This window comes from Electrophorus electricus, chromosome 19, assembly GCF_041902795.1.
Source record: "Electrophorus electricus isolate QZ-2024a chromosome 19, ASM4190279v1, whole genome shotgun sequence".
NCBI classification, from domain to species: domain Eukaryota; kingdom Metazoa; phylum Chordata; class Actinopteri; order Gymnotiformes; family Gymnotidae; genus Electrophorus; species Electrophorus electricus.
The window spans coordinates 6,416,797-6,435,519 of NC_137515.1; the positions used below are offsets into that span (position 1 = coordinate 6,416,797).

Genomic DNA, 18,723 nt, shown 5'->3' on the forward strand with positions numbered 1-18,723 from the left:
TCAACCATGATCATTTAATGCTGTGTTAAACTGTCTCCCGACCAAATAATAGCTGGATAATGGCAACTAGTGCAGGGCAAATGATTAGCAATTTACACTAACTAGGGCTTTAAAAGGAAGGTTTCCACCTCTATACATCCATATCGCTAACCTTTTCATCTTTACTCCCATTTCTTTACTCCAACACCCAATAAGCATGAAAGGCCTACAGCCTGGTCAAATCCTCAGATGACAGCAAGAGATGCAGTATGTCAGTGCCATCGGAGAGATTTCCTGCATATGATGCATTTAATAAGGTAAGCAGAAAGCCCCAACAACACATCCCCCTCATAGCATCCAACATTTATATTTCAGATCGTGTGTCAGCTGATGTGGTGCAGACAGGTATTATTTTGGTGCATGATGGCATTTTATTTATATAGCGCCTTTCACATACCCAAAGTCGATTTACATGAATAGCACAGAAAAAGCACAAAAATAAAATAAACTGTGATAATAAATGGAAAAGAATGAAATATGGAGTGCTCTGTATTTATAACTGTTTACTGATGTTAGATAGACAACTTTATTGATCGCAAAGGGAAATTAGGGATGTCCCGATCCGATCTCACAGATTGGTATCGGGACAGATCAAGGAATTTTTTAACTGACCAGTATCAGCTTTATTGAGCATGAACCCAAGCCCAATCCTTTGTTTGCGATCATACGGATGTCAAACGGAGAACAGAAATGTGCCTAAACTGTCTGCAGTGTGGAAATATTTTAAACTGGAGAATGAAACAAGTCCAACAGCCACGTGTAATGTCTGCAATGCAAGCATTTGGTGAGGCAGTAGTAACAGAGCTATGTTTAATACTACCAATTTGATACGCCACCTAAAAATTTAAACAATTGGAGGAATAAAGTGAGTTTACTCAGGTTAGCCAGGCAAAAGCTGCACCGAAGTAACTCACACTAGAGGAAACTTTTAAAAGAAGAAACTTTCTCCACACAGCGACATGGCATTCATCACATTGGATGACCAGCATATTGCTGTGCTAGAAAATATAAGTTTTCATCATCTTTTGGAGCTTTTGGAGCTATATGTCCTACCCCCTCAACACTACATTTCAGACATGGCTCTACTGAAGCTTTACAACAAGGTTTACAACCGCATACAAGGTCTTTTATCAGATGTGACTGCTATTGGCTTTACCACAGATATTTGGATTTCTGATGCTTCCCCAATGTCATTACTTAGTCTCAAGGCACACTGAATTGACTCCACTTTAATTTAAAGCTTGCGGTATTGCACACAAGGTAGTTCCACAGGTCCCATACAGCAGAGCACACAAAATAAGCAGTCGAGGAGAATTTGAGCACTCGGGAAAAAGACAAGTAACGGGTCCATATAATTTTGCAGGGCAATGCAAGAAATATGGAGAGAAAAAAGAAAAAGCAATGGATGATTGTCAGCATATACATTGGATTGATTGTAATAACTGTAATGTACTTTAAGTATGCACTGCAATAGTATTATCTAGGAAAATATAAGTATAGGATTGAGACTCAATATCGGAAGACACTCAATATTAAATGACTCAGATCAGTATCGGAGCCAAAAAAATTTGATCGGGACATCCTTAAAAATTATCCATTGACATAGCCAGGTTCAATCTACTAATATACCAACATGTTGAAAATACATTATCAACAATATACATATTAAATACAATAAAACATTTAATGTGAAATATGCACTATAAAATAGACGTAGACTTAAAGAACTACAAAAATTGCTCCACAAACAAAAGTGTTCCCATGGTCAATTCTTCCCTGCATCTTTACCTATGTCTGTGCTTTGTTCTTTTATTTGTCCAAGTAGTCCCACACAGCTTCAGATACATTAAAAGGTGGGGTTTTGTTCTGCACACCTGTAGGTCTTGTGTTTCAATGCGTTTAAAACAAATTTGTTTTTTCCCCTCAAATATTTAAAAGAGGAATTAAAACCTGTGTTGCTCAAGTCATCTCGCAAGATTTCAGTAACTTGTTAGAAAACACACACACATCACATTAATGTGACCAATGATTTATTACTGTTTATTTCTCTGTCATGAAATGTATTTACATGCAATAAATATTTAAACGAGCTTAAAATGTTTTGGTGGGTCTTCAGTTTGCACAGTTCTATACACCCAAGTATTACTATCTTATTACAATACCTGTCATTACCAAGGCCTACAGAGCAAACCGCAGGTGCTTCAGCACACATAGGATAATGCTTACCTCCTAGTTCCTTGACGTTCAGTATGGCATTCTGGAATGGCACAGCTTTGATGCTAAAACCTGGGTTTACAACAAGAGCAAAAGTATCCAAGATCAGCAGTCTGAAAAATAAACCCTTCACTTACACTTTAAAAGTTATAAAGTTATCAGACTTGTATTTGACAAAATACACCTTTTCTTTTACTCTCTGCTGCTTCAGGACAGGAAGGACAAAACGCAAACTAAGAGTGAAGCAAAATGGCTACATTATAGTGCATTATAATTATATAATGCATTTCAATATATTCTTAAAACACTTCTGACTGTGTGTGTTCTGGTATGGTGGCTGGTACACTGGTGCTGTCTCTTTGTGTGTGTGTGTGTGGGGGGGGGGGGGGGGCGGTCCTGTGGGATAGTGGGTCTGCTGTACTATAGCAGAGCTCTCAGGTTCTGCACTGACCTGTAGTAGGGACAATGCTGTCTGTGGCTTCGCTGCAAAGTCTGGAAAGCAGACTGGTCTTTCCAGAGCCTGTGAGCCCAATACACACTACATCATACTCTGGTCTGGGTGGGGGAGGTCCTTTACAGCACAGGGTTCTAAAACACTAGGGGAAAGAGATCAAGATTTTACATTTGCATTATATTTACATTTTTTATCAGACACTCTTATCCAGAATGACTTACAAGGTGCTTTGTCATCAACTCATAGAATGCAATCTAGCCAGTACAGTAGGTTAGAATTCAAGATACCATTGGACTATTGCTGAAATACAGGAATCGATACCTAGAAGAATTGCCAAATTAGCGTAAGCATTTTATCAGACAATGATAAGTACAATATCAAACACTACCAAACAATAAGTGCTAGAGTATTGTTACTTAATAGTATGAAGTTTCACAGGTGCAGGATCATTAGTCATTTAAATATTCCACAGATAAAAAGCTATTAAGTTGTCTTTAATGAATCAACATGCAGAATCATGTTTTTGTTAAATCCCCCCCCCCCAACATCCCCAAGAACCCCACATAAGCACAGAGCGCAAACGCGCGTGCGCCTAGTACCTAGCAAAAACATAAGATCATCATATAAGAAGAATCTTTAACATACCATACATTCTAAATGATCTCAATTATTCATCAACTTCAACCAAATTCCACTCTAAGCAGGCAGAGAGAGGGAGACAGGAGGAGAGAGAGAGAGAGACGAGAGAGCGCAAGGGAGAGAGATTGAGTGAGTGGGAGAGAACTGAAAGAAAGGGAACAAAAAGAAACAATGAAAAGAAGAGGTATAAATATAAATGCAAGAAAAAAGAAGTATGGGACAATTAAAAATAAATAAATTAAAAAAATCTATACAGGTAGAACAGTGTCCATGTCTATCCCAGAATAGTGTGTGCGTGTGCACCCATGTCACTCTAGAAACTAAAGGACATCTCTAGTCCTTGATGTCTTACATCTGTTAACGCCATCTGCTTTAGTAGACGTTACTGCAAAAGAAGGAAAAGAAACCCCTCCATAGCACCACCATGCTTCCAATGAACTCAGAGGTAAAATGTTCCCAGAACATTTGAGAATAAGTGATCCCAATATATCTGTTCCATGTATTCTCTCAGGCTGTCTTCGATTTTTGGTTGACATCATGATAAAATATTGACAGTAAAATATTACACTGCCTAGATCTGTTCTCAACATGACACCAATATAGCATTAGAGATCAAGTCACCTAGCATAAAGTCATAGATAGCAGGACATTTTTTTGTAATTGAGTATCAATTCACCTCAAAGTTAGCCATTCCCTAATTGCGTCTGGAAAAGGGGGCAGAACTGGGAGGAGGATGGAACTAGGAGCCTTTGAGATAGTAAACTTACATTGCTGCTTTCTAAACACCTTAATTGTAAATTGACCAACTGCAAATCTTTGAAGGAACACATCTGAAGTAAATATTGCTTTCTAAAATACCAAACAGTAAATATTCAAAACAAGATGTGTTTTGAAAAATAAATAAGATTCAAAAGGAGAGAAAGACACTGATTTCATATGAGAATGGTCAACTCTTCCTTCTCTACAGCCATAATAGAGTGTAGGGTGAGAGAACAGGCACACCATGGAGCCCAACAGCACATTACACAGGTTGGTTTAGCGAGTAGGGGCATGCAGCCATTCAGGGCAGGCAGAAAAAGAACATGCCACATGTACAAATCAGGAGGTTACTCACAGCCATCTAGCAGTGGGGATGGCAGCCTATAATGAACACAGGCTATGTTAACACTGCTGCACTGAAGACCTTCAACAAGTGACTGATGAGGACTGTGTGTAGAGAGCAAGAAATTTTGACTACAAAAGGAGCAGGAATAGTTAAAACAGAGGTTGCCCTCTAGTGGACATAACAGCTTTCATTTCCTTAAGGAAGCCTCTGCTTTTATTTAAACCAACATGAAAGCTACATTTCTGCAATGCTATAGGGTTTGAAGGAATCTGAGTGCATTTAAACAAACACATTTGAACGTAAATCTTTTGGATAGTGCTGTGGTCTATCAGTTTGAATACTGCTACCAATATATCTATGCCACTGATAACACCAATAGCATTTCAATCTCTTAGGTTTTAAGCAGGAAAGTATTCTAAGCACAGACATATATCTGATTTAACAGTTTTGATGCTGCTGTGTTTTGACTGTCATACTGTGAAAAGAAGCGAGCATGTTGCACAGCTTAGAACACTCACAATTTCAGTACAAAATATCAGCCAAACTGTTCTGCTGAGCTTTATGTGAAATGTTTGTTTTGGGTATACTGATAAAAGTATACACAACAACTGGTTTGCACCTCTTTAACTCAGTAGTCAATGTTTTATTTGGATTCAACAGATTTTTAAAATGTGACATAAGATGATTAAGTCTACTGGTACAGGCAGACAAAGAGACCATCACAACAAGATGGAAGGATAAATATGGATTTCTTGTTTTTAAATGTTCTAAAGGTTAAACATTTCAAATTCTATTAGAAATAAAATATTTAAAAAATATCTCGTGAATATGATTTAACTGTAGTTTTTAAAATCAATCTGGTCTCTTAGTCACTACAATAAATACAGAACATATAGGCTTAACATTAGACAGAGACAGACAGACACACAAACACACACACACACACACACACACACACAGACAGAGACACAGACAGACAAACACACACCATAATCTCAATAAGGCAAATATTTCAGCCTCATTAAGATTAGCTTTATGTTTATGTTTTTTATTATTTCTTAATAATGTCCTAGATCATAAACCTAGAAAGTAAATGCAAGCAAAACAGGAGAAAAGTCAGCATGAAAGGAAGGCATCAGCTTGGGGAGAATGAGTGGACTATTCCTGTCTATTATCCTTACCTTTCAAAAAAGGAAATGCATTTTCTTCAGATATCAGATTACCTCCCTGCTATAAGATTGAAAATAAAGCTTTTTTTTTACTAAGCAAAAATGTTTTTTGTTCTCAAAGATATTAAGGAATGCTGGTGCATTACTACATAACTGAATCATGCTTTCTTATTTAACACCATGACGGTCTCCAATTATTGTTGTTAACATCTTGGTTTTGAAAAAAGGAAATCCTCAGAAAGGTATTAATAATACATTAGAGTATTTCATTGTTCACATAAATAGGCATTCATATCTTAGGTCAAGGATTCATGCAATTGTTATGAAGTCAGAAGACTGAAGTCAGAAACCTGTTACAGCTTCAACACTGTTGCAAATTCTCATTCAGTTAGTAAGCAGGCTTTAAAACATCACCCCATTCCCCCAGTCCCTTCTGAGACAAGCAGTGCCACCATTACCAAATATCACACGAGGCCTAATCTTTACTTCAGGTGCTACAGATGGCCATGCTGATAGGTCTTGAATACAATGCACAATCACCGTGGTGGCAGCAGTACAAAGAGCAAATGTGATAGGCTAAGTGCTCAAAGCAGAGATGCCAGTGCATTGACACAAACACCCACATAGGCATAGTGCTTTGAGTGTAAACACAAACAGCCACACGGGCACAATGCGTTGAATGTAAATCCCGATGAGTAATGCTCACCTCCATCACCCAGTGATTGCCACCAGACCGTTGAGGTGAAAGATGGTAAGTCAGCCAGCTTGCCCCAGAAAAAAAAACAAAAAAAACAGGAAACACAAGGACATTTTGGAGGAAATACCACCCTCTATTACACAAGGGACAGATTGCTACAATAAAGACTACTACAAATCCCATTCATTAACTAAATGTAGTGGAAGCTGCAGTGCCCGCTCCTGCGGCTGAAAGTAACCCCAACATCCCTTGCATAAGGTCTTCTTATCAAGATGCTCTGGAATACCAGTCTCTGCCCTACTGACTGGCCAGACCTTCAACCCTGGTACAACGCATAACACCCACTCTGAGAGGCCTAATTTGCAAAAAACCAGAACTCTTGCCTCAGCTAAAAGGGCACACCCTTCCCTTATCGGATCTCCAAACCACTCTGTAAGGAAGGTTTATTACCCTGCCAGGACACATGGCCCAAACTTTACAACCCCAAACCTGGACTGAGGAACAACAAGGCCATAAAGTATCCCACTTGGAATTTAGGGATGACTTCACAACCTGGAATACTTAGATCAAGAAAACGTATTCCTGAAGGACTACTGGAATTTGATGTTTCCCTTAAGAAAGGTCTTCTTGCGAGCATCACAGATCAAATTCATGTACAGAAGATAATAAAATTGCTAAAGTTAACAACAAGCATTTGTATTCCATACTGATTGCAGACAGACAGACAATGGACCCATAGCACCCCTCAGTGACCATTACAGACTCCCCCATCTGAATTTGTTAATCATGTATGGCCAACAATGCATTGTTATATACATTACAGGCTCAGCATGCTCAGTTCTCAGTGAAGCCTAACTAGCTATCATCATTGAACTGTTATGAAATCTGCTCTCTCAATTTACTTTAACTTTTCGTATGTCTTGTTATTTCAGTTAGTCCTGAAATTATCATATCCATGCCTTAAGCCTATTATTCTAGTGTTTGCATATTAGCCTTTATACATGTATTACTTGGTGACTACCTCCTCATCTCAAGTATAACAGATGGAGGAAGATTATTTGAATTATTAATAGTAGTACAGTATCATGCATGTGCAATAATCATGCTCTCTACCTTTCTCTAGATCTCTCTTCCATGTTCCTCTATCTCTCAAGGTAACCAGATCTGTCTCCAAGTAGTGTGTTTCTTGATGAAAATGTAACTGCTTTCATATACATAACTGTGTTCTTTATATTGCTTACAATAACATCTGCACTTTATCTCTAATGTGTAGACCATAAGGCTCAGGTGAATTAAGATAACTGACCCCACCTAGTTTAAAACACATGTCTCATAACCAAATATCATGAGCTAGTTGTTTTATTCACCTCTTTCTCGCTTTATTTGGTTAACTTTTTGATTAACCCCACCAAAGCTGGAGATGAGACAAAGAAGCATGAAGATGCATGAGCTAACCTAAGAATCGCTCCCCGTTCCACAAGTCAGGGTTAAACATTGACACTCAAACAAAGGCTTAGGTTTGAGGTGGTTAAACTTGAGAAAAGTTGTTTACAGAAAAGCAAAATTTAATTATTCTTGCAAGAGGTTCTAAGTACTTAGCATAGTAACACCCCTGAAATGAACTGAAAAAATAAATTTCTCCTTATGGCAATGTGAACAATTTTTTATAGTGTACCACTTCATTTATGCTAAAGTGTGGATATACAAAATATACAGTATTGTTGACAAATGGATCATATACAGTCATGACGTTTGCTGCTTCAGTTTTTATGGTGGCAATTTGCATTAATGCTAGATTGTGAAGAGTGATCAGATGAATTGCAATTAATTGGAAAGTTATTCATTGCCATGAAAATTAATTTCTATTACTGTATTCCAGCCACTGCATTTCAACCCTGCCACAAAATGGCCTACTAACAATTTCAGTGATTTTCTCATTAGCTCAGGAGAAAGTAAAGTGTTAACGAAGACATGGCAGCTGATATCACTCGGTCATGCTGATTAGAAGAGCAGACTGGTTGCTTTAAAAGGGTGGTGGTGACTGCAGTTTTCTTCTGTTAACCATGGTTACCTCCAAGGAAACGTGTGCAATCATCATCACTGCATTGCATCAAAAGGGCACTGCTGATGGTAAGATAGCGCCTAAAATCAACCTTTTATTGAATCATCAAGAACTTCCAGGAGAGAGGTTCAATTGCAGTGAAGAAGGCCTCAGGGCACCCATGAAAGTCAAGAAAGTGCCAGGACCATCTCCTAAAGAGGATACAGCTAGAGGATCGGGTCGTCACCAGTGCAGAGCTTGCCCAGGAATGGCAGGAGGCAGGTGTGAGTGCACCTGCATGCACAGTGAGGTGGAGGCTTTTGGAGGATGGCTTGGTGTCAAGAAGGGCAGCAAAGAAGCCACTTCTCTCCAAGAAAAACATCAAGGACAGACTGACATTCTACATGCAGGAAGTATAGGGATTGGACTGCAGAGGACTAAGGTAAAGTTATTTTCTCTGATGAAGCCCCTTTCAGACTATTTAGGACATCTGGACAAATGAGTGGAGAAGAAAAGGTGAGAGCTACCATGAGTCCTGTCTCATGCCAACAGTGAGGCATCCTGAGACTATTCATATGTGGGGTTGCTTTCTCATCCAAGGGAGTGGATTTGCTCAGAACTTTGCCCAAGAACACTGCCATGAATAAGGAATTGTATCAAAACATCCAAGTGCAACTTCTCCCAACGAGCCAGGAGCAGTTTGGTGATGAATGATGCTTTTTCCAGCATGACGGCATACCATTGTCACAAGGCAAAAAGTGATAAGTGGCTCAGTGAACAAAACATTAAAAATTTTGGTACATGGCCAGGAAACTCACATTTAGAACCTGTGTTCATTCCTCATAAAGAGGAAACTGATCAAACAATTATGCAAGAATGGGTTACCATCAGTCAAGATTTTGCACAGAAGCTGATATCCAGCATGCCAAGACGAATTGCAGAAGTCTTAAAAAGAAGGGTCAACACTTTAAATATCAATTCTTTGCTTAAACTGGACATATTGGTCAATAAAAAGCTTTTAAAAATAAATAAATAAATGAATAAATAATGAGATGCTTAATTGTACTTCACTACAAAATATCTGACATAAGGATATATATAAAAAAAAAACTAAAAAAAAAACTGAGGCAGTAAACTTTGTGAAAACCAAAATGTGTCAGTCTCAAAGGTTTGACACACACAAACAAAAGAATTGGGACACCTACACTTTACACCTACAGGAGCTTTTATGACATCCCATTCTAAATCCATAGACATTAATATGGATTTGGTCTCCCTTTGCAGCTATAATACCTTCCGCTCTTGTAGGAAGGCTTTCTACAAGATTTTGTAATATCTGTGTGAACTTTTATATATTTCATCCAGAAGAGCATTTGTAAGATCAAAACAACTGACAAACAATTTCTTTTCTAGTTTATGCCAAAGGTTGACATCAGGGCTCTGTGCAGGACAGTCAATTTCTTCCACACCACAGTCACACAACCATGACCTTTATGGACCTTGCTTTGTGCAATGAGGCACAGTCATGTCAGAACAGAAAAGGGTCTTTCCAAAACTGAGTTGGAAGCATACAATTGTCCAAAATGTCCTGGTATGCAGAAACATTCAGATTTCCCGTCACTGGAACAAAGGGACCTAGGCCAACCCCTGAAACGAATCCCATCTGATATACGACACTGTGCTTGATGTTAGACTGGCATGAAGCTGCTAGGCCATAGAAACCCAGGCAATGAAGCTCCCAGTGCGTTTTTCATGCTGATGTTAATAACTGCAGGGTTCCAAACCTCCTCTGGCATTAAGTCAGCAGAGTATTGGCAACTTTTACACACTAGGCACCTCAGCATTCAGCAACCCCACTCTGTAAATTTACAGGGTCTGCCACTTTGTGACCGAGTTGCTGAAATTCTTAAATGCTTCCACTTTTCAATATCATCATCACCACTTACAGTTGACCATGGAATATACTGAAGGGATGAAATTTCACAAACCAAGTTGTTGCAATGGTGGCATGCGATTACAGTACCATGCTCAAATTCAGTGACCCATTCTTTCATAAATGTTTGTAAAGGCAGACTGCATGGCTAGGTGCTTTATAAACTTGTGGCAATGAAATACCTGAAAATCAATGACTAAAGTTGATCCTAGTATATTTGTCCATATAGTATATGTCTTTGGGTGCCAGTTTCCGCAACTGACATGTCTCTCGTGAAGGTGTTGTATGGCAGTTTGCATTTCTATATGGAAACTGCTGGGAAAGGTTTACACCAAAAGCCCTGCCATTTTGTTGTATCCTACATACTTAACTAAGTCACCAAGAAGTTACTACAGAAGGATCCGAACAAACCTATCTGAGATTATAGTAACATGTGCACTGCTAAAGACACTGTAAAATGGTAAACTGCATAAGCTTTGTACACACGGTATCGGCCACTACAATGACAATCCATTTGTCATGTTTTATGTACAGCGTGCATCACAGGCTATTTACAAAACCAAGCTTGTTTTAGAAGTAGTTATCGATTTGTAGAGTGTATTAAAAACAGAGGGGGCAATTACAATTAGGGGTATAGACATGTCAGCAAATCATGTTCTAACTGCAGATTATGGAATATTTATCTAAATCCTTAGCAATAATCATCTCTGGTCACAGATCCTAACATATCTACCATACCCATACACTATAGCATACTCTGTATTCTCAGCCTTAGTCAGTTTCTGGTCAGTTCCCATTGCGCAATATAGCCAGTTCTGGGTTGCCTTTATTGTAGTGAACAAGCAGTATACATTACCTAGATTAAGTCATAAAGACAGGAATTCAACAACTCACCAAGTCAAGTTCAGCATGTTCTAGCAGATCCCCGTGAGATAGAGTGACATTTTCCATTGTATAGATGCCCATTTCTTCTAGGAATCTTGAGATACAGATACACAAGTAGTTCTATTGTGCCTGGTTAATAATCTCCTGCCATTCACACTGAAAGCAGATGTAAATGGAAGACACTTGACAACAATCTTAGGAAATAAGCAGACATGGGGCCAAGGGCAAGTTTTGCACTCGCAATAAGGATGGAAGTTGTTGATTTTCTGATTCCTCATCATATTCTTACTATTCAAGCAGGCACAGAGTCAGTAGCCAGCTAATCCTAAAAGAAAAAAAAAAACAGGAAAGGTAGTAATGCTGTCAGAACTCCCAAAGTTAAAAAAATTCCAGAAATTTATAGGAATTGTTCTGGGCTTTTTCTGGACATTTTCCATGACCAATATACAGTGAAATGTAGAAGTTAAAGATGACATTTCTTTAATATTTTAAGCATGATCACCATCTTTTACAATTTCAAAATAAAAAAATTTAAAGGTCCACAGCAAATGGCCACCCTGCATGGTCAGTACTTAGTAAAACCCAATTAGTTTTTTGTAGCCAGCCAAGAGACTTTCATCCATTCTTCCTTGCAAAAGGCATCTAGTTCTGTGAGGGGTAGATGTGTCCAGAGATTTTCAATGATTTTTTAGTCAGGGGAGTGTAAGGACCATAGCAAAACGTTCAGCTTGCACCTCTTGAGGTAGTGCCTCTAGCAGTTTGGTGTTTGCTTCCAGAATTTGCTCATATTTAACCAACCCTTCCCTCTAACAGTGAAACAGTGTGCCACTGGCTGCAACAAAACCCCAAAGCTGGGTCAATGCTCTGCTATGCTTAACAGTTGGAGAGGTGTACTTTTTCATGAAATTTTGACCCCTTTTTTCTCCAAACATACCTTTATTAATTGTGGGCAAATCATTATTATATTGAGGTAAAATATTCTATTTCCAAAATGCATCAGGTTTGTTTAGATCCCCCTTTGCAAAATTCTGAATTTTGCAGTAAGGACTCAGGAAAGGTTATCTTCAGATCATACTTGTGCAGGTGTTGTTACTTAGTAAAACAGTGCACCACCACTCCAGAGTCCGTGAAACCTTCCTGAAGGTCTTTGTCAGTTAACAGGGGGCTTTCATTTGCCATTTTAGCAATACTACAAGCAGTTCCCTCAGAAGGATCTCAGCCTCCCAGGCCTCAACTTGAGCTCCACCACTCCCGTTGACAGCTACCTCTTAAATACAACATGAACTGAGGAAACAGCTACTGAAAACACTATGCTATTTTCTTATAGCCTTCTCCTGCTTAAATGGCATCAGTTAGGCCCATTTTATTTTTCAGAGCATTAAGCAGCTGCTTAGAGAATGGCTTTTAACTTAAAGTTTAACTTGTAATATAATTACAGTAGCCTTTTAGCCTGTAGCTAATTTACATGCCAAGATGGTTGCATTCTTATTAACTTTACAATACCTGTCCCATGCACCTCCACTGTAGTATGGTGGTTAAGTTAGAGGGCCTTGACTAGTGCCAACCCTGGTTTAATTCCCAGACTGGAATAGTCAATTGTGTCTTGCTCCAGAAGGCACCAAGTGTTCTCCTTATTATGTTCTCTGTGTTCTGAATTTCTTTCTCCTTCCCAGGAGTGTAGTAGGCAGAGCATTGAACACTAATTCAGTTTTATCCCCTTCTCTGTATAAATGACACCTTTTGGTTGTCTTGCGCCATTTTTTGCTGCCCTTCTTTGCACAACCAGGTCTGCACTTGGGTCCATCAAGGAGGTCCCACCCTCCTAGATTATCCACCAGGAGCACAACCCTGCTGCCCCTTTATAGAGAGCAGTTACAGCCAAATAGCTACAAAGAGTGAGGCAAGTCCTGAGAAGTGGCTTTCATCAGAGGGCACATAGGGTTTCATCCCAAATGCAGCACTCTGAGACTGTACTGTGGGATCTGAGGATTAGTGAGCATCACGGCAACTATCCAGGATGAAACAAGACCCATGCTTCAACCCTAATCACCCTAAAAGCTCTGTATGCATTTGGCTGTAGCTGCTTTTTGAAACAGGGTAGCAAAGTGGGAAGTCCTGAGAAGTCAGCTGAATGGGAAGTACAAGATTCGGGCAATTAACACCTGTGCACTACCATCAGACATGGCGTAATCACCTAGCCAAAGTAGGAGATGGAAGCTATTGACATTAAGCAAAAAACTCCTCACAGTGCACAGAGGGCTTAATCCCAAATCCAGCACTCTCTGACTGTACACTAAGTGAAGGGAGAGGGTGCCAAGGATTAGTGACCATCTCAGCCCCTATCCCTGTCCAGGAGGAAACATCCAAGAGCCTGAAGTACGCCAGGAAGATGGCCCCAAGTGATGAAGTGCTTTAAATTGAGTACCTCAGACAGCAGAAACGTGAGGTGGATGGGAAAGAGGAGGAACAGGAAACATCACAGGCAGATAAACTCCTAAACTGTATGTAACACTGGCAAATCGTGGAAGTGGCTGATATGGAGAAATCCTACAAATTGCTGGAAAATACTGGTTTGAAAGACAACATGTGAACACAGGAACAAGCTCTGAATACAAGATCAATGAGGGCTGGGATCTACCCGAGCAGCACAGGATGCAAAATGTTGGCAGGAAGAGCGTACATGGAATGCCATAAGCAAGTGGCTTGGCATAGTGTACAGAAACGACATGTGCCAACTATGGGCTGGAAGTTCCAAGGTCAAAGTGGGATACACCCCCAAAGGTGGTGGAGAATGATCATGCTAAGATCCTGTGGTACTTCCAGATAGAGACAAACAAAAATAATGTCTAAACAACCTTACATATTAGTGAAGGATAAACAGCAGTAGAGGGCTGTAGTGATAGACGTAGCAATCCCAAATGATAGCAACATCAGGAACACAAAAAGCTTGAGAAATACCAAGAGCTGAGACAAGAGCTGGAAAAGATGTGGAAGGTGAAGGCAACAATGGTTCCATCAATAAATCAGAGCAATAGAGGCTGTGACCCCCAAACTGGGATAATGGCTGCAGCAGAACCCAAGACCTATAGCCAAGATTTCCATGCAGAAGAATGCATTCTGGGAACAGGTAAAATGCTACGCAGGACCCTCAAGCTCCCAGGCCTCTGGTAGAGGACCCGAGCTTGAAGGAAAAAGGATCACCCTGAGGACGTCGAGGAATTTTTATAGGAGTCCGATGCCAATGCCTGATCTTCAGACCTGTGAGTGTGTCTACCAGGCAAAGTTGCCAGGTATAGAAGTCTAAACAGCAGTGGTGCTCCTTCACTTTAACAAACATGGCCCATTTCCTAGCAACTGTGGGGGATATGTAAGGGAAAACTGATATCCTTCTACCCATATAGGAAAGAGGAGAGGCTTCCACAACTCGGCACAGTATTTGGTTCAAAACGTGAAATAGATCGAATGACGTGGACAGAGAAGTTCCCCATCCTTGGGCCTCACACATGGGGTGGTGCAAAGAGTTAGGGGTTCAAGGCTGAGATGGGCACATGTGCATGATTAAAGGGAGAGAACTGATGTAACATGATGCAGCAAATAAAAACACTTGCACTCAGGGTTAAGAGTTTTCCTACTAAAGCTTTCGAAGTAATCTGTGTTGCCAACTCAGCAGTTGCTTTTATAACTGTTCATATCAAGTGAAGATGTTTGGAAGGCATTTCCAAGCAATGCGTAGTTTTTTAGTGTACTGTCATATTTGCATATTCTGCTTTGAGCTAGCCTCTCTGAGCATCCCAAGGGCCACTGAAATAACCCATTTATCCTGAAGCTCCAAAGGCTGCTACTCTCTTGCTCCACTCCATTCCGGGAAAAACACATTTGTCCCTGACCCAGAAGGCACCCAATTCACAGATTGGTTTAGAAAAATGACAGAAAATTCTACTCGCTAAACCTGACGAACTGGTGTATGTTACACAATCTTGACTGTCCCTTTTTTGGTGTGTGTAGCAGTCTTCACATTTGAAATTGGTGTACATTTTCAAAAACCATCAAATAATGCTTTGCTGTGTTTTCGAACTAACACAGATGATTAGAACATACAAGTCACTCTTTATGGTTTTCAATAGCATTTTCCTTACTGTTCCAACTTTTTTGGAATTTGGGTGTTGTAAGTTCCCAAGTGACTGTGTATGTAAAACACACAGGACCCCAGACACACATTTTTTAATGATTTGACTGCATAAAGTGAGTTCATGCTTCTGTGATGCATAGTTCTTTAATGGGCTAAAGAATCATTTCCTAATGAACTGCACTCTCTCTGAAACCTTCAATTTAAACTTTTGAAATAATGGCATCACTGCCTTAAAGACATATCCTGGCTTATTATGAGTGAAATCAAATGCATTCACATTACCATTTGTAATGTCTTACATACAAATGTCTTACATACAGGGCCAAATTATAGCCTTGATCTCCTAGACGGCTGGGAAACCCTATACACCTACTGCACCAAGACCTTATAGAGGAAGTCTGTCTTTATGGAGTGGGCTGTTTTTGAATGGCATCCTGTTTGGGCTCACAGAAGATCCCCATTTCCCAGCATCGTGCCCTGAGGCAGCTGTCCAGGGAAGGAGCCTAGGCCATTTTGAGATATGCCCCACTTTGAAGTGGAACTCTGAGACCTGTTTGCTACATCCTGCCTTATCAAAGCACGGAAGGGGAGCACATAGAATACATGGCCTGAGTCACCATTCCCACATGATCCCAACTCCACAATATTGTGTAGCAAAAAGCAGGAAGGTGGAATTGTGATCAGTAGTAGCCACCATACTAACATATATGGAAACTGCCTGACTGCCCATAGGAATGGACTGCCTTTACATGCCAACATAAAAACCACCTGACCGTCTTACTGTAGATCAACTGTCTGACTGCCATCACTGACAGGTTAACAAATCAACCAGGGGAGATATAGGCCTACACTATGCTACACAATAGTACATTAGCTGCAAAACCAATTTCTGTGTCAGTGTCACACCTGGTTCATGTTTAACCATCATTATGTTGCAGCATTGGAAAATAGTTTGCAGACATTTTTCAAGTTCATTACATGGTTTCTCAACAAGACAACTAAACAAGTCTAGTTTTACTGGACTTCCATTTACTGCATGGCATCTTTCATGCACGTGTTAGCAGCATGATATTTGAAATGCCTGGAAATCTCAAACAGAATTTGAGTGTTTGATTTCAGTGTCTTAAAAGAAAGCCCTTGCTCTCCAGAGGCCTGCTACTGTGTTAGTTAATCTGTGCATAGGGTGCCAAAATATTAGTCCACTTTATTTACAGCCACAGCTAACAATAAGTGTTAAACATGAAGTCCCTTGGATCTCACTGGAGAGGGTAATCATATAAAAAGACCCTAAAGTTAACCTTTATAAAATATGGATTATACTGTAGTTTTTGCCATGCAACACTTGAGTAGTGTACAAAAATTTACAATTTTTAACCATTTTTTTAAAATAAAAGCTAATAATTACAGTGATTAACAGTGTAAAAAAATATACCTGTTTATGTTTTTTTGCCTGCCGAATCCAAATGTTTTCAAAATTTCTCCACCACACATTTATTTTGTTCCAGTTTATTCATGTCATTATGAACAGTATGGAAAAGCATCACCAAAGAAAGTGGTTCCTCTCCATGTTAGCAAACAACTGCTGGAGGGATGTTCATGAGGCCAAATATAAACAACCATATTTATGAATACATAATATATAATTAATGTAAAATTTACATACTTAAAAACAACAAAGATTAAGCATAAAAGGTAGTATTAAAGCTTACCTATTTTAGTTTGGGAAGAAAAATAAAATTATCTGTTGCCCACTGTTATGCTTGACTTACTAATAGCGGCTCATATTCTGAGTCGTTCATGTCACAGGCAGCAACATGTTTATTTTTGCCTTCTAACTTTGTGTGTAAATATACCTACCTAGAATGAAAACTTGTCTCTGCAGTCATGGACAATTGCTTGCTTATTAAATGTTAGCTAACATTACTAAATATAACTAAGCTCTGATTGCGCATTCATGCAAGTAATAAACATAAACATGGCAAATACAATCAGTATTTACCAACATGATCCACATTAAGAGTCAGACAACACCAGCATTAGCATGCTGGCACATCATCAACGCCCACTGTGATCCTGTGACATTAATCAAATTTAGCTTTGACTGCAGATAACGGCAACAACAGAACATCTCATCCATCAATCTGGTAAGAAAGCAGGAACTGGAATCAAAGCAAAGCAGGCCACAGCACCCACCAAGTCTGTAATGTAAACCAAGTCAAATAATTAGCTAATAAAGCCGAGCTGCAGGTTAGCGTTGTCCAGGCTTTACACAACCGAGAAAAGAGACACATGGTTTCAAATACCTACTGTACTATTACCAAACTTGTGGAGAATCCAAAGAAACAGAACTGGAAATGATTAAAAAAGGGGGCAGTGACCATAAGTAAGTAAGTATTGGGTCTGAACCTGAATATTGTACTATTCAGATATTGGATCCTTGGGTATTTGGTTTTTAACTTTGGTATTCGGATATTCCAGTAGTTTTTTGGTTTAAATGTAGGCTTCAGATAAAGGTAAACTGCAAAATATTTTGACAGCACATTCTTGTATTATTGTTATCCTTTTTAATTACTCTGTTACAATGTGGAAATATGTAGACTCATCTCAGGCGCCTGACATCCTGCTCAATCACAGAAGCGAACGTCACGCTACAGTTCACGTTGGCCATATTAACTGTAGGCAAAATGCTGAGCTGTTTGGGAACACTTTACATTTGTCTCGAAGAAGACAAAAGTATGCTTGCAACCTGATTGTGATTTGTTTATTTGAAAGAGTGTTTATTGAAATGTGTGTGGCTGTTATTATAATTGCATGACCTTGTATTTTTAATTTTTTGTTACAATTTTTTTAAATAATACATTTACAGTAGACCCTCAAACATCCATGAGCTTGACCAAATTGGATTTGCCCCGTATATCAAACAGAAATTCAGAGTTCAACCACAGGCTAAAACGAGTATGATCAAGATGCAATCGGATTTTAAATGGGGATTTCTTGTAGTCTTGCTCTGGATTTCTATCAAAAAAACAAACTTTGACCACAAGAAAGCATCAAGACACAAAGTGCTTATTTCATATTTCTCTATTAGTTTATTTCGTTTAACTACATATGTATACAGGTGTAAAAAAATAATTTGGGGGAATCAAGAAAGCATTAATCATATTACATTATTTCTTATTGGAAAATCTGACTCAACCACATTGGTCGAAATTCAGTCTCTTGGTTCAAAATCCAAGTTACTACTGTATTTGAGTGTTGCGAGTCTGTCAGAAAAATGTCAGTATCCAGAGCTTCATTTTACCAGTACCTTGGATTCTCAAAATAAATAAATAAATAAAATTTTAAACATCAAAATTGACATAATTTTATAGTTTATAAATATCTTTGAATAACAATTCTTAAAACATTCGTGCCATCT

At 39.1% G+C, this 18,723-nt stretch overlaps 1 protein-coding gene across 15 annotated transcripts in view; it reads right to left on the reverse strand.

Moving 5' to 3' along the window:
- arl15b (ADP-ribosylation factor-like 15b) overlaps positions 1-18,723 on the reverse strand; it is a 61,684-nt gene that overhangs the window by 38,500 nt on the left and 4,461 nt on the right. For 4 of the 15 annotated variants that reach the window (XR_003410450.3, XM_027007662.3, XM_027007652.3 and 1 more), the window contains 2 exons: positions 2,705-2,849; positions 2,266-2,325 (listed from right to left, as the gene is read on the reverse strand). Coding sequence is in view for 14 of the 15 variants with exons in the window: in XM_027007662.3 (XP_026863463.1) it covers positions 2,266-2,325; positions 2,705-2,849 (205 nt within the window). In the remaining variant the exon portion in view is untranslated. Of the gene's footprint in view, positions 1-2,265; positions 2,326-2,704; positions 2,850-3,352; positions 3,491-4,460; positions 4,487-5,632; positions 5,682-6,326; positions 6,385-11,185; positions 11,264-18,723 lie in introns of those variants that run through there. The other 11 variants (XM_081702025.1, XM_035535630.2, XM_081702027.1 and 8 more) reach the window with 10 other exon arrangements.